General features: G+C 38.1%; 2 protein-coding genes across 4 annotated transcripts; both read right to left on the bottom strand.

Annotated features, from left to right (window-relative positions):
- Positions 1-651: 651 nt before the first annotated feature.
- On the bottom strand, positions 652-7,209 carry LOC131334247 (serine/threonine-protein phosphatase PP2A-2 catalytic subunit). The gene is made up of 11 exons (XM_058369178.1): positions 6,886-7,209; positions 5,158-5,214; positions 4,453-4,536; positions 4,249-4,320; positions 3,730-3,801; positions 3,364-3,404; positions 2,929-2,995; positions 1,848-2,039; positions 1,666-1,755; positions 1,463-1,570; positions 652-1,145 (listed from the first exon to the last, which is right to left on the bottom strand). Exons 1-11 carry the CDS (start codon positions 6,976-6,978, stop codon positions 1,080-1,082), a joined length of 942 nt encoding a protein of 313 aa, XP_058225161.1. The 5' UTR covers positions 6,979-7,209; the 3' UTR covers positions 652-1,079.
- A 910-nt stretch (positions 7,210-8,119) lies between these two features.
- Positions 8,120-16,407, bottom strand: LOC131334246 (uncharacterized). Of its 3 annotated transcripts, none has more exons than XM_058369176.1 (13): positions 16,190-16,407; positions 14,671-14,884; positions 12,556-12,625; positions 11,688-11,884; positions 11,390-11,465; positions 11,207-11,290; positions 11,043-11,122; positions 10,770-10,896; positions 10,434-10,493; positions 10,259-10,309; positions 9,971-10,129; positions 9,018-9,150; positions 8,120-8,733 (listed from the first exon to the last, which is right to left on the bottom strand). In XM_058369176.1, exons 2-13 carry the CDS (start codon positions 14,826-14,828, stop codon positions 8,561-8,563), a joined length of 1,368 nt encoding a protein of 455 aa, XP_058225159.1. In that variant the 5' UTR covers positions 14,829-14,884; positions 16,190-16,407; the 3' UTR covers positions 8,120-8,560. The 3 variants fall into 3 exon arrangements, with proteins under 3 accessions (XP_058225159.1, XP_058225160.1, XP_058225158.1); XM_058369177.1 differs by lacking the exon at positions 16,190-16,407 and adding an exon at positions 14,406-14,561 and having other exon boundaries at positions 14,671-14,792; XM_058369175.1 differs by lacking the exon at positions 16,190-16,407 and having other exon boundaries at positions 14,671-15,616.
- Between the last annotated feature and the right edge of the window lie 309 nt (positions 16,408-16,716).

The following is a 16,716-nucleotide window of genomic DNA, read 5'->3' on the forward strand; positions in this document are numbered from 1 at the left end:
TACTTCGGGGATGAATTAGGTTTGCCTCTCCCTCTCCTCCCTCCCAACAAGATGAATGCCAAAAACTTGGATCTGGTGAAAAACAAGAACGAGAACGGCAGTAAAAGGAGCACTGCAACAGCAGGAGTCATGGCAGAATCTCGCAAGCAAGTCGCCCTGGCGTTCACACCCTGCTTCGATGGAGTTCAACCTTTCGACATGGTTCTCTTCCACTGATGAAAGCATCGTATTTTTATTTTTATTTTTATTTTTATCGTAATCAAAGCACTATTTAGTTCGTCAATTTATGTAAGATCATGGAAGTATAATAAATCGTACTATCTATTTGGGTTAATGCTTTACTCTAGAAAATTACCTTGTTCGGACAATGCTGTTGCATACAAAAATATTCATATACACACACATCCCACCCACACCCACGAGTAATCAAGATTGTATCATGCAGCCCGTGCGCTTTGCACAGGAATCATATATAATCACATATACAGGTACATATGATTCAGAATGGAGGTCCAGTTATGGAAGGAAACCTAAATTGGAATGAGGAAACAGTAGAACCGTCAGCAAATCTGCATGCTGCTGCATGAGTGATATTCATCATCACTTAAACCACACAGATACCTCGGCTAAAAAACGAGAACAAAAATCACATAGCAACAAAAAGGTAGAGAGCATCTATCATCTGAATCATTCAGTCAAGTCAGTAACACATAAAAAAGCAAAGAACTCGGGAGCAATGCCACATACATTAAATTTTGTATCGCCTATTCATCACCTCAAACCCCAAACAACACAATTGAAGAAAGAGAAACCAAAATATATTTTGAAGAAAACAAACCAAAAAAGAACACGAGTTCGTTGTACATGTAATAATACTACATTACAGCATCACCCAGCCGGCTGCCCAAGTCCTAGGAAATCTAACTCAGGTTAGAACATAATTTAAACCCAATGGGGCCCCTAGGTTTGCAATAGGCCTCTTACCAATAATCTTGAATCCAACCACCATGGACTTGACCTGCTACCGCACTATCGTGCCCAGAACGCCGAAGCTGACATCAGCAACCCAATGTGCTGCATTATAAGAAATAATCTGGCGTTCTTCGGGTAACATCTGGTTCTCCTCGCCTAGGAGCTGGCTCAAACTGAAACGCACAAAGTCACGAATAACGTTAAAACTTCTTTTCAACTCCATTAGCCATTTATTCATCCTTGATGCCAAGAGAATTTTGGAAAACAACTCCTTCGAAACTGATCTTTGTGAGAAAAAGAGGAAATTTGCTGAATCCAAGGACTAGAAAAATTATGGAGTTCTGGGAAAGGAAAGCGTAGGACGATGAAAGATTAAACTTACTGTGATTAAATATATAAAAATACACGCGCGCGCGCGTGCTATGGAGAGAGAGAGAGAGAGAGAGAGAGAGAGAGAGAGAGAGAGAGAGAGAGAGAGAGAGAGAGAGACCTGGATAAATGTATGTCCTTTGCAGTCATCAACCTCCAAAATAGAAGCCATATTTCCACAGCGGTAACAATAATTAGGAGCACTAAAGATAGTGACAACCTTTTGATCCTGTAGCAGAAACACCAGTCAAATACGCAAAACCCAACTTTCTGAATGACAGCATAAATAGGAAGTCAACTGAATAGATTCAAACAAATAGTTACATGTCCCCAGTTATATCCCTCCATAACCAGCTGATGAGCTCTAGCAATCAGTTTTAAGTTGTTGGTATGGTTGAATTGCTCAGATATGTCCTGTAAAAGAAACATAAGACACAATAAGGGAGTAATTTCATTGACAGAATAAAACACAAAAGAGGTAGCTGAAGAACAATACAGAAACGTACCTGGCCAAAAGTGTATCCTGCACCACGTGGAGAGATTCCCCAACCACAACGGTCATCAGGGTCGGACCATAACAGATCACACATGGGACCTTCATGTGGCACTTCTTGAACACGATCAAAATTACGAATGTTATCAAGAGTGTCAATGGAGGGGGACAGCCCACCATGTAGACAAAATATCTCTGATTCGACCTACAATATTAATAGCTCAAAAATCAACTTGACATAGAGAACAGAACGACATGTAATAGTCCACACAACTGCTAACACTGAAACAGAGCTAGAGACCAAGTGTTAGGCCACAGTTAATGCTGTTAATTAGGTGACTGTGTCGATCACAGTATCCATGTTAGACACCACAATAAAGCTAGAAGACATGAGTTAGCCAATAATGCATGCTCAAGTCTGTGAAGTTATTCATGCTTCATTTAATTCCTTGGAATAATGAAAAGCAATCAACAGAACCAAAATCTTCCATCCCATCTCTTAGTTCCTTTGATAAGCATACATTTTTTTAACTTTGCTTGCAATGCATTTCTATGGCAGAAAAAAATGCTCAAAAAAATCAAATCGCTTCGCTACACATACACTTGAGTAGCTAAAAGTTGTTACTAAGGATCTCCCTTCCAAGATTGATAGTGCTTCCTGATGCATGGAGTTCATTACTACACCTATTAAGTTGAGAAATGAAGCCATTCAAAAAATGAACACGTGTGTATAAGTACATAGTCTGCTTTAAATGTGCATAAAACCCACCATTAAATAAGTTATACATCAGATCGCTAAAAACAGCCAAGAGGCCCCCACACTAAGGAATGCACCCTAAAATACAAAATGAGTATGGGACTACAAGGGACACAAATGAATAGGAGGCTTTTGCAGAATATAAAGTTGACTCTTTTGGGTTCTGAGGTGGCATTTGGTCCCTGTGGAGGGGTGACATTAAATCAGTGGAGGTGCTCTCCACGGAGACAGTAAGAAGTGTCTTGCAGTCAAGTTTTCAAACAAAGAAACATAAAGACTGCAAAATAAGCATAAAAGGAAGAGTAATCCATCAATAAGATGTGATAATCCAACTTACCAGGGCAGTGAGTGGGAAAAAGTCAAAAAGATCTGTAAATATTTTCCAAACATTGGCATTGCCATACCTATACAAAGAAAAATAGCGTCGGCAAAGATATGCAAAGAAAAAGGACCATTTTACTGCCCAATTACATGTGTAAAACCAATTAAAAATTTAACATGTAACGAGATAGAAGCAGGTTGTGACATGACAACTACTTTTAGACTGGAAAATTTGATTTTTAAATGGGAATGAAGTCATCTATTCCGTAATGAAGTCAGAATAGCATGTCAAATTCCAATCTTTTATCTCCATTAACACTAGGCATCAACGTTTAAAAAATATGGAGGTTCTGTGCCTCATTTTTTTTGCTTCCTACCAGAGAGAGAGAGAGAGAGAGAGAGAGAGAGATGCAATTGCCACCGCAAAAATGAGAGCTTTTGAGGGACTCACTTCCGTAGGCATTCATCATAGAACCCATAGACTTGAGTTATCTGCACAAACATGGTAATGTTGACAATCGATTTACCACAAGATTCAGCTAAAAAGAGAAAGCATCGTGTAGGCTAAAGCTGGATCTGAAACAATATGGAAAAGCAACATCTTCCCCTCATAGAGGGCAGAGAAGATGAATTGAGCTGATAGAAACCTTTAAACCAATAACTTCCATTAATTGGCCTTAAAAGATACAAGGGAGAACCATATAGAGAAGTCGAAAAAGCACCAACCCATAATCAATAAAGATAAATGAGAAATATTTACATCATTGTCATGATGATTAAGTTTAACATGAAAAATCGCAACGAAACAATGAAATACCTGTCGACTTTCATGGTTTCCTCGAAGAATAGTGATCCGTTGAGGATAACGCACTTTCAATGCCACCAGAAGCTGAATAATACGAGAAAATTAGGATCATCGATAATTCTAAAATCTGAGTCAAATACCAGGATAAAGAGCACACTTAACATGTTCAATTTCATTGTGCTATTCTATTACTAGTCATAGTTCACCTTGCATTCATCTCTTAAGATGGAAAAGCAGCCTTGAATGTTTGCATAGCAATGAGCATTCAAACAGCATAACGAAAGCAAATATCAAACAGGCTTGTATAAGCGTATTCAAGTAGTTCATAGGATGATGCAAAGACATAACAAGACAAAAGTGTTTGGACAAGTAAGCTGAAAATCAATGACTATGCCAAGAAATCACACAAATTGGTAAGAGTGTAAGCACATAAACCTACAAATGTATCAAATAGATAGAAGTACTCAAGTACATTGTAGATACATAGGCAGACAGAGAGGGAGATTACTCCATCGTCCAATAAGTACTTACTGTGACGGTTTCAACAGAATAATAACCTCGGTCAACATAATCTCCCATGAATAAGTAATTTGTATCTGGGCACTGCGAACAAGAAAAAGAAAAAAGAAACCTGTTATGATAGCATACCACCACTTCCTCCTTAAAGGAGAAAAATATATATTGGAATGATAGATGACTGATGATATATTGATATGTTATAGCCAGAATAAATACCTTCCCTCCAATGCGAAAAAGTTCCGCAAGATCATGAAACTGTCCATGAATGTCACCACAAATGGTCACAGGGCTTTTTACAGGCTACATGGTAGCAGAGAAGAAACAGTCAATTAACCATTCCCATGGAACGCACTATGAATTTTAGCAAATAAACAACTCAGAGAAAAGTTAATAACAATCAGAGAAACTGAAATCAATTATTGGATGTGCTCCGTGATCAAGGCATGGTGATCTTGCAGACACTGAGCATACAAATAATAAAATCAGAAACCAGAAGCATTCCTTGAAACCTAGGCTCCTTGTGATACACTCGACAATTGCCCACATAGCATAACAGCATTAAACAAACAAAAGCTCATAAGACCTGAAATACAAGGCCTGCTAAAAATCTTGATCAGATAAAGCTGAAACCCACCAAACAAATCAAAACATGCTCAGAGAATGTCCAAATTTGAGTTTACAATTATATCTTCCTACTTAAAGTAAAACACTATCATCAACCCAACACCCTCCCATCACCCAACATACAAAACAAAACCCAGAAAAGGCAAGCTTTGTCCAAGTTACCTAACAATCAAAGAATGGTCATTGTCAGAGAGTGAGGCAGTATAAATCATGCTCCTTCAATCAGGGTATATGTATATGATACCAGATCACAACACTTTTCTCTAACATCAGAACAACAGCAACATAAAATTGTACCTGAACATTACTTTCTTCCATGAGTATCTCTTTAGCCTTGTCACACAGTGCCCTTACCTAAATCCAACACAGGAAGAATGGCCATAATTAGTTTAGTTCTACAAGAGAGTAAGGACAAACATATGTTAAATGCAACAAGGTATCAAATAGAGACACTTCCATTGCCTTCCAATAAATAGAAAGAGATATGCTGGAGACAAGCATATAGCATATTGATTAATGGCTGCTCCTTAAACTGGAGAGAATTACAGTACAATAAAAGAACTAAACAAATACGCATTTTATGCCTAAAGATTCAATTGCCATAGAGCACGCACATAACCCAAAACCTCAAGAAAGGAGCATTTACGATTAGTACTTCCTAGTTTGAATGTCCCCGAGAAATGATCAATTTACAGCTTTATGGCACATGGGAGGTTATGATCAATTGACCACCGTAAAATTGCATAACTTACAGCAGCAAGGTCTTCACGTGTTGCAATGAGCATACATTAAAAGATTTCAAGACCATACATTAGGATGCACAAAGCAACTTAGAACAATGCAAGATCCTCAAACAGAAGTCCCGCTAGGCATGACTTACAAAGGAACAAACAACGTTCTCTAGACCATCAAACCCAATCCTACAACCCTCCACAAGGTTCAGCCCCAGAACATTGACACGCTCCTGGACCTACCTCTTAAGTTGCTCTAACCTCCAAGAAGTAAAAGCAAATGACACCTTCGCCATCATGTACAAAGACAGGCTTATCCGTGTTCTTCTTCAGTAAAAAATCTCAAATTTAACCTATCTCCTATTACACCATCTCTCATGCCCTTGAAAGGAAATACAACACAGGACCTCTCAACATCCGTGTTCTTCTTCAGTAAAAAATCTCAAATTTAACCTATCTCCTATTACACCATCTCTCATGCCCTCGAAAGGAATTACAACACAGGACCTCTCAACATTCCTCACCATTTTTCCTTTTTTTTGGTAATGCAAGGTGTCTCGGGGGCATAACAGGCTTATCCGAGTTCTTCTTCAGTAAAAAATCTCAAATTTAATCTATCTCCTATTACACCACCGCTCATGCCCTCGAAAGGAATTACAACACAGGACCTCTCAACATTCCTCACCTTTCTTTCCTTATTTTTTTTTGGTAATGCAAGGTGTCTTGGGCCGGCTTGTGTGCACCTCAGACTATTCACTACAGCCCCTCCTGCCGTTTCACATGCCCCAAAGAGTTGTTGACAAGGAGAATAAACCTTAGGAATGAGCAAACTCCCGAGTCCCCTTGGGGTTAAAATTTTTCACCTTTATAGCACCACATTCTTCCATTCCATGTCAATCTAGGCCTTTCCTTCCCCTCCCATAGCATTTCCATTACGAATACCCATGCCGACTTTCTTTTAATCAGATAGTTGCTCCAAAAGCGATTTCAAACCCAATTTTCACAGGCCCATGAACAGAAAAAATCTACAGCACAACCCCAAGATTCTGCACTGTTTATTATTCATAGATCCCCCGCATAAATAAAATAAAAAATTCCCCAATATGACGAATATACGCGCATACAGGTATGTAAAAGTACATATACGAATCGTGCGAAAAGCATTTCGGTTGGAAACGCGTACACCGAGGCAACGACGATACAGATCCGTCAAAATAAAACGCAATTGAAGAACTCGTAACACAATACGGAGATATGCGCGTATTGAGAGAGGAGGAGAGAGAAAGAGAAGGACCTCGGGCTCGGACAAGGGCTTGCACTGCATGAGCTGACCAATCTGCTCGTCGACGTTGCCATGCGTGCTAGAGGCCGCCAGATCCACGCTCATCTTCTTGTTGTTCTGACGTCAGCGCCCCGGGAAATGGCGTCTGAAACCCTAACCCTAGATTTTGGCTCGCGGCTTTCGAGCGACAGAGAGAGAGAGAGAGAGAGGAGCGGGCTCGCAAGAACGCGAGCGACAGATTTGGCAAAAAACCAAAGAGAGAGAAACTCTCGAGGTTTTCCGATCTGCTTTTAATCCACGGTGTCTAAAAACTACTACTCCGTACAGTACTATTTTTAATTGCCAAAACCAGCTGGATTCAAGTTTTTATTTAACTGAAATTCCAACTTCTTTGAGAACAAATGGAAATGCTACATTAGGGCAAGTTTCTCTAAAAAATTAAAAAAGCACTTGGTCTTTATTAAAAAAAATTATGCATTTGTTAGCTTTGCGTCAAATTTTTCTTGATTATTAATTCGTTTCAACGAGGGGAATCGAAAAAGTATAACATTATGAACGAAATCCATTTTTTCCAAAAAATAATTTTTTTGGACTTTTCTTGGATTTGGTCATAGTTTTTTATTTTTCTATTTTTCTGATTCTTCTGGTCCAGAGGAACCAATATAATTCAAAAAAAATTAGCACAAAACTAAAAAATACGAATTTTTTTGTAAATCAAAACAAAAGGCCAAGATGATTTTTTTAGGAAACCTCAGCCTTAAAGTATTTATGTATATATTTTTATTACATCAACTTAAATTCATAATATTTCGATGTTATGAGTTTTTGTTTTTCATATAGACCGCTGTTATAACTCAGTAGTTATTACACCTTGCTAAATCGCGTAATTTATGAAAACGGCAAAAAGGGTGTGAAGAAGAAAATTAAAACCATTTAGAGGCATTATCTAACTCCATGTCAAGTGTTATTCAACATAATTTTGTCGCGCAGGTTTGAGTTACTGGGAATCAAAATATCTACGTGTTGTCTCGCCCTGTACAGATTAATCAAAATATCTTCATTTCTACTGCACATTAACAGTGGATGATGTGCAAAGTTCTGCAGATAAATGATTGATATCTCCATCGACAACAAGAGAATCAAAGATCAAGCGCGCCACAATGCTTCATTGAAAATAAAATCTGCAAATATCAGTAATCAACTGAGTAATGGAAAATTTTCAAGCTTGAACAAACACCAGGCCCCATGGCAAAAATGGGAGTGAGATAGCTAACTCACTATCACAACAATATATATTCCGAGTCTCGAGAGTATGATTTTCTGCTTTTCCTCAACAATCTGTTGAAGTTGTTTCTGCTAACTATCAGATGAAATGAATGATCGTTCTATTATCTAATTACAACACTAGTTGTGTAAACATTAACTTTCTTCTGATACAATTGCCTTTAGAAGAAGGAAAGGAGGAAAAAAAAAGTTCCAGAAAAGAAAGAAAGAATATAAGAGGCCATACAGAAGAAGCAAAAAAGATCGTTTACCGAAAAGAAAAAGAAGAGAAGGAGGTCTGTTGTGGTTCTGTTAAATCCCATTTACTCTGTCAATCTATGTTTCAAGTTGATTCTTGACGTGGAGCTGTTCTTCCAATGTGCTAATGCTGATTCGAAAAGAAAAAATGTGTTCCCTCTTGTCACTATGCTAATAGGGGCTCCATTAAAGGCTTTGGAGTGGTGGAGTGAAGCTCCATAGTGAATGTAACAAGCACCCCACCAAGTGCACAAATTGCTGGAATCAGACCCAAGCCGCTTCTTGAAACTGAAAAACAGGAAATCATTGAACTACATCCCTGCAAGTTTGGAAAGGTATCTGCATAAAAAAAGAGTGAAACGATGTCAAGTCAAAAACATTGTTGACAAACCACCATCAGGTTTATGAGAATCTTCATGCCAACAAAAATCTGATAGCAGGATAGTTTGTCTAAAAACACATTTACACGTTTCAAAACTGCCCTTTTATGCATTGCATTCTTCATATAAGACTGCAACCTCACCGCAAATCAAAATAAATAAAACTGACGATCATGGTGTTCTATTTGATTCTTTGAAAGTGGGTCTCTTTACTGGTTGAATGCGACCTAAGCTGTGACGTACTCTGATATGATTCAAGAATGAACAAGGCGATCCCACATGAGATTTTGTCCATGAAGCTCAATGATCCATATACAAAAGCACATCCATTAAGATCTTGACCAACTAGAATGCTTTGCATGCTTACGGCAGTCACCTGCATTCAAACAAGCAAAAAAGTTTAAGCAATAAGCTCATGATAACTGAAAATAAAATACAAAAATTGTACGAAGATCATATGAAAACGTAAAGTAACTTTTTTATGCCAGCTGCCAGTTGACAATCCCATGGTTACGAGATTCATATCTCCACTATTGCAATTCTTGCGACAGATAAAGCTCTCCTTTCCTCAGCCCCAAACAGGTCATATTCCCACCTTACAACATAAGGTTCTAATCGTGAACTAGGCATTATTCTGATGTAATTTCTCATTATTTACGTTTTAGTATAGATTCTTCCCAGATCTAATTCCAAATTCCAAAATTTTGAGATATTGACCTGACCTGAGAATGGCTAAAAACTACAGTAGATCGTGGAATGTCAACTTTAGGCAGAATGATATTCGTTCAAGTTCTACTAAGATGGGATAAACATAGTTTCCATCAATTATATGTAATAACAGTACAAGTAACCAACAAAGTGCCAGATAGAGATGAATCTCCCCATTAGGCAGGTATTTGTTCTGGCTATAACATATCAATATATCATCCGTCATCAATTTACAATGTCATGACTCATGACTGGTACAATAATGTCAAATAAGCAAAAGAAACAAGACTAAGGACTATCCAATGAAATTTCTCCATCAGCAGTAGACAGATTGCAATGTCAGTCTTTATAATACACTTGAAGCTATAATTGACCTAAATGCCATTAAGCTTTCCACTCAAAATGGTACTGACTTATAATTTGCTATCTAAGCCAAATTGATCCATATGATGATAGAAGATAGAATGAAAGCACAACTTCTACCATACCATCATAAGAGCGTTTGCTATGCCGATCACTATGGACAAAAAGTACATAACAGAATGAATATTCCTTGGTAAAAAGAGGAACCCAGAACCACAAAATATCCAAAGAATGCCTCCAGCAGAATAAAACAACTTCAAGCGTTTGCCAGTCCATGTAATCTCCTACAGGGTAGACAAATGGTTATTTGCGAATGAAGGAAACAAAGTAGTTGCGTCATGCAAGATATTCTCAGACAGAACCAATTTCGAAAGGGAACCTGTAAAAGGACTCAGTTGGGGGGGAAAAAAAACCTGTAGAAGGACTGAGACAATGAAGCTGGAAATGTAGATGATTGCTGGGACCTGCCACATTGGTCAAACTCAGATGTGTTCCATGGGAAATGCATTATATAACTTTGCTGTTAAATAAATGCTATTTATGCCAAGAATGTCATTGCTGACAAGGTATGTGCAACAGTGCAAGTACCACAGCCTTGGATGATTGAGCCATTTGCAGATCATTGATGACATAGAATGCAAGAAATGCCTGAAAGATAAACAGAAAGGAACATAAGACAGCTTGCTTTAAACAAATACGGTTCGAACAATACTATTCATATATTTTTCAGTGCAAGTTCAAACAAGTAGGAAATAATATTGTACAGGTAGCCAATATCACAGTGACGATTCGACAGATAATTCCTAGTAGGGAAACCTGCCTTTTGAACAAATCCGCTGTATCCACGGAGATTCCTAAAGATAAGTTGTTATTGAAAATAAAATGAACACCAATGCTGTATTGATTGTGAAAAAGCATACCGACCTGTGAAACATTGGTCACTAGTCTAGTAAGCACATAAACAAGCGCAACTTGGTAGTATAGAACTTTTTTAAACCAGTAAGCCCAAGATATCCTTGCAAAACTTTTTCCGTGAACTCCTTGCTTCAATCTACACAATAAATGTAAATCCTCTGAAAAATGAAAACTTTCAAGATTTGAAATCGTCAGAACCGAGTAGCTCAAATGCATAGAGAGAGAGAGAGAGAGAGAGAGAGAGAGAGAGAGAGAGAGAGAGAGAGCACGTGGCAAGCAAACCTTGGCTCTTTGGTACCAAGATAAAATACACCCACGAAGCAGCAGCCAATAAAGATCGACGAATATGCTATCCAGCGGTACTGCACATTTATAAACAAGGCAAGAGAACAGATAAAATTAAATTTTGAACAATTAAAAAAATACCACTTCTAAGTAAAAAATACCTGGTTTTCAACGTCTACAACTGTATTTGATGCCTTGACATTGAAGACTACGAAAGCAACTCCATACAGGCTGAGGTTGGCAACCTTAAAAAAAGGATTTCGTCCATCCAAATCAGGGCATGTAAACACCTCTTTCAATGATGTCGAATAGTTACACAAAACCGTATTCAGATATCAACTAACCATGGTGAAGGCATTGCGGCAGCTAGCCAACACCACTCTACTTGTTGAATCGAGTGTGATACAATTCACCATAGACCTACAATGAATAAGAGGTGAACAACATATGTTAATTATTTCGCAGTAAAGACTGAATTAAAGAATGATTGCAAAATATGGACATTCAGGCATTCCTAGTTAACCAACTTTCTGTATTGATCCAATCTTGCATAATCATAAAATGCAAGTGAATCCAAATTATGAATCAAAGTATCTGGACTGACAACCAATCCACATTGAACTGGTCAGAGGAAGTCATTACATGTGTGAGACTTGAGTAGCAGCCCAGCCCACATTGAAGATTGCTGCAAACGTGCTGTACCCAATAGTTTGCAGAGTAGATGAATTGGAACCAAGGATTTTGCAAGGAATACATCCCCCAAAAACTGATGAAAATGAAACAGCAACCAAAGCAGATCCTGCACCATGCCATATTTTGAAATGTCCAAACCTGTCTATCTACCAATTAAACAAATAACACAGAATTATTTCCAGTGTGCAAGAGGTCCCCATCATGCACCCAAAAAAAAGCATTAATTCTTGAAAACTAAAACAAAACATTGACTACAGACAATTGTGGGGTCACTAAGTGAAAGACAAGTATTACTAACTTCCAGAGTTTCATACATATGAAGCAATCACTGAACCTTGATCCAGCAACTCGCTTCGAGATAGAAGTTAGGGTCCAACCAAGTGGATTTAGATAACTCTATCTGCTTGACAATCAATTCAGTTTGCTTTATTCAAAAGATTTCTAAGGGTCGGGATAAATGAAATGTAGTCCATGGACACGAAGTCAAGATAAAAGGAAAAAAATTATAAGTTTCGCAGCTGTAAAGTATCGGGGAAAAAACAGTATGAATTTGATTACAAGCATTTTATCAAAGACACCTGACTAAGTAAACTCCTCCACCTAGACTGAGCCTATTACAAATCCAGTGCCACTCCTAAGATAAGCTTTCATTTCTTAGAAGATTAAACAACAAAAATTACTCCATCGGTCCCTATACTGCGAGGTTTAGTTCAAGGACTTGCACTGGAGTTCTTCACAATGGGTAGGACATGTCAAAATACAAATCGTAAAGTGACTAAGAAAACTATGGTAATGCCATGTCTAACTTGGGGAATACCAGTTCACCAGCAAATATAGTAGTGAATCCATCAGCTATCTGACCAGAAAGCATGACCGCAGCAGCATCCCTGGAAATCAGAAGGAGGAGTATATTGAAACAAGTGGATCACAAAAGCAATATTTTGGACCCCTAATTATTTTTCAGGAGAGAAAGAAAAACCCCAACTAAACAACTGATTTCCAATTCATTCAGTTCAATAAGTCAGTGTACATGCGCAACATCCTACATTCTTAAACCAGTGGCTCGACAACAGCAACCAGAAGTGAATGTCCTCAGCTTTATTTGTAAAAATGACAAGAGATGAATCGTAATAATTCACAACTAAAACCCCGAACTTCCAACAAAAGGAAGACACCGCCAATACTAAAGGCAAATGCTAGGGTGATATTGTGCAATCATACAGTTTATATTTTATACCATGAGAGCTAGGTAGGTTGGTTTATCATGCAAGGATCTATTATTCAAATCATGAGCAAACAGGGGTCTAGATTCCAGGTTGAAATGTGTGAAATTGAAGATATGGACGACAAGAAATAATGGGTAGAATAAAGGGAAGAACAACATCTGGAAAGCTCACTAAAAGGATGGTCCACAGCAACCCATTGTCGGGAAAGGAAAGCACAAAGTTTCCAAGAAAGCACAGGGTTTGTACATTAATGTGCTAACCGTAGAAGGGCAGTTATGGAGCATAGAACCCTCCTATAACTTTACAATTTTTGATTAACCTTCAAATTGCTCTGAACCTGCAGTGGTACCTTCTTTATTATGGGCAACTGGAGTCAAAGATGTCCCATGGAACTAAGGAAGTTATATGAAACATACTGAGGAATGGACAACCATCCCATCCGAAGCAAAGAACAGTTTGTTTCTAATACAGCAAAGTTCATGGTTAAGTAATCGAAGACCAATGCACGATAAAGGAACATAATATGAATTATAAAGAGAAATACTTTGGATTATAAGTGTCCACAACTACATACTATCCTAAGCTCTATAAGCCAATGTTCACACTTCCACAATTACAATAAGCTCAGCTGAGGACTCGAATAACTTATTGAACACTCTAACCTTAGAGGTACACATATCCATGTGCAGAAATTGTGTCCTGGGTTCAACTGCATGTAGTGAACAGAATCCATCAAGGTTTTGATTATTCGAAATGAGTCATGCACAATATCAATCAGCTAACCATCTAATGCCTCAAAATGAGGCATAAAAAATGCAACCAAGTAATCATAATCTCAGCTCCATCAAGAAATACAAGTGATGAACTGCTCGAACTACCAAGGAGAGGTCAAGTGAGAAATACTGCACATCTGCAATGAATTGCAAGCTAGGCTCGTGCCGGAGACTTCATTAAATGAAAATTATCTTTGTCTTCTGCAAAAGTTCTTGAAAATTTCGTACTAAACATTATGAAGGGCAAATATGTAGCCACAGAGATAGACCACCCGATTCTGGAACTATTGAATAATTGCCTAAAACTGCTGTATTCACATCACTGTGAACCATTTTCTTCACTCAAGAAGCCCCAAAAATCTTCAATGTTGGAGTTCGGATGACTCATAGCTCACACAAATAGCACTTCTCTCTTTGCTCTATCCTCTTTTCCTTTTCTCAATTTGGGGTTGCCGAGAGTGTGCCAAGGGAGGATAAAGTGAAGCGAACTGTTCTGTTGCAATTAATAGTCTACTGCTTGAACCAATGGTAAAAGCTTTGTTCTCAAATGTGAGAAAGTTTATAGTCTAAGGCCAACAACTTCATCTGAATAGAATCAAAAGGCTAACTTTCACCCAAACGCCTTCTAATAACTTCTCAAGTTGATGAGACAGTCATTGAGTAAGGACCTTCCATAATGTTGAATTGTTGATACCATCAAACAACTGAACTCACTCTGAGTGAACATTGTTGTGGCCTTTCACCAACTATAGAAAATCTACGTTCCTATTACCAAATGCAACCCCATCCATTCATGAATCATTGTATTTCGGGTACACTATGTGCTGAATCCAAAAAATGATATTCTTAAATGACTAGAAGGTAAAAAAGAAACAAACATGATCACATTTGTTGCAACCAAAATCTAAGTTGGAACCAGGAGTGAAAGTGTACCTTGGGGACAATCCAATGTCTGTCAAGAACACTAGGAGATAAGTGAACCAGCAAGCAGATGTTATGTCATTGAGCATGTGTCCCACGCCATAAAAAATGACGGACCACCTTCGAAGGGGCTTGGTGCATGATTCCTCATCCCCCATATCATTAATCATTACTTTGTGAAACACTAACTATCGAATTCCCCCTAGCAATGGGAACCCTGAAAATTCTGAACTAAGATTCAGAAGGATAAAAAAAGAAATTGTAATTTTGTCATCAATCCCGAAAATGAACTTGCAAACTAAATATTTCCAAGCACGATAATTGAGTCATACATAAAACACCATATGCATTTGTTCGCGTCCAACAGAATAACATTCAGCTTAACAGAAACATGTAGTATGTTTCCAAGCACGTGATCCACTGCAATTAAGGATAAAACAATACAAGTAGCTTTCGAGTTTAGGGAGAGACAGACAGTGATTGAGGGGAAGCAATATGCGAAATGGAAAAGTTAGAAACCCATCAGTCACATTCTTGCATTCCTATTTCTTGAATTTGGGCACATTTTCAATTTTCACTGGTTTGGCAACTGAAAGATGAAACCCACATGAAAGCGAGCATTAGTAAGTGTCGACGGAGAACTGGGAATGCATTTCTTGCAACGGCAGGAAAATGGACTTCAGCCATTCATACAAGAAAAAGGGGAAATGTGGGGGTAGGGAAATTCTAACATCAAGAATTTGTCATTTGCAGCAATCCTGATTCAGTGGTAAAAACGCAATAGCACATTTCTCTTCAACATAAGCTCTTCAACTAAACTCCCCACTCCCTATCCATCTTGACAACCAGGTCCACAGATGAGAAGAAGTTGAAGAAGTGACAAAAAGACTCTTCGTGGGGTACTTAGGGAAAAGAAAGAAGTCTCATTTGGTGAATTAGGAAACTATTTGTTCTCCCAATTCCTGAAATACTACAACAACAACAACATAACATAACCCATCTAGTCCCCAATCATTGAGGGTATGGGCCAATTCCTGAAATACTCAAAGATCAAAATTCCAGAAATATTTTCCTAGTTCTATGACTGCGTGCCCCTCTCTTTTCAATAAAATTATATACTATCTTACCCATCAATCAGCTATTCACTTTTTGTTTTCTCATATCTTTCCTAACTTAACTAAAACTATGCAAGAACACAATTCTGCAGATCAAAAGAAATTATCCCAAGATTTAAACTACGTTTTTTTTTTTTGTTGATCCGCAGATTTGAACTACGTTGAACTCCACCAACCCACCAAATTTTCATGTGTATACAAACAAACAGCCTCCTAACCCAAAACATTCAATCAAGTAAATTTTCTGGGCACAATCCAATTGGCTGATAACCCAAAATTAGGGTATTCGCAACACCCACAAATCAATCCTAGCTATCCACATATTGCACTTCTACCCAAAGAAAGAGAGGGAAAAGAAAAGGGAAAAAAATACTAAATTCTTCCATTAGAAATTAGAATACATACCTCTCTTTTACTTCCTCTGAAAACCGTTCTCTAGAGAGAGAGAGACTTGGGAAGGTTCAAAGACCATTGCGTGAAGTCATACTTTTTTCTACTCCATTTGGTTCTTGCTTCGCTCTCGCCCTCTGAGAAAATTGTACATGTATGCTACTATTACCAGGGCAAATACTGGCTTTCTCCAAAGCTACGTAGCGTTACAAAATGGCCCAGCGAGAGCCTTGGATGCAACAGAAAGTTGTACTTCATTTTCTGGAAAAAGTAATGTTGCACTCTACAGAATACGTACAAATTACAAAAACCGTATCTGGTCTTTTCAACGTAATTTTAGGAGTCATGTAAAATTACCGGATATACGGTTTATATTAATACTAACAATTACTCCGTACTAGCACCACTGTCTGATCTGATTCTGATTATTGTAATCATTTGACAGAATACCTAAGGTGGAAAGACAGTTTAGTCCCCGCCACGTATTTAATCCTTCGAAATGACTTTTGCTCCCGCTCTGCGTTTACGCTCTCAATCCTCACCCTCGCGAAAT

This window comes from Rhododendron vialii, chromosome 7a (assembly GCF_030253575.1).
Source record: "Rhododendron vialii isolate Sample 1 chromosome 7a, ASM3025357v1".
Classification (NCBI taxonomy): Eukaryota; Viridiplantae; Streptophyta; class Magnoliopsida; order Ericales; family Ericaceae; genus Rhododendron; species Rhododendron vialii.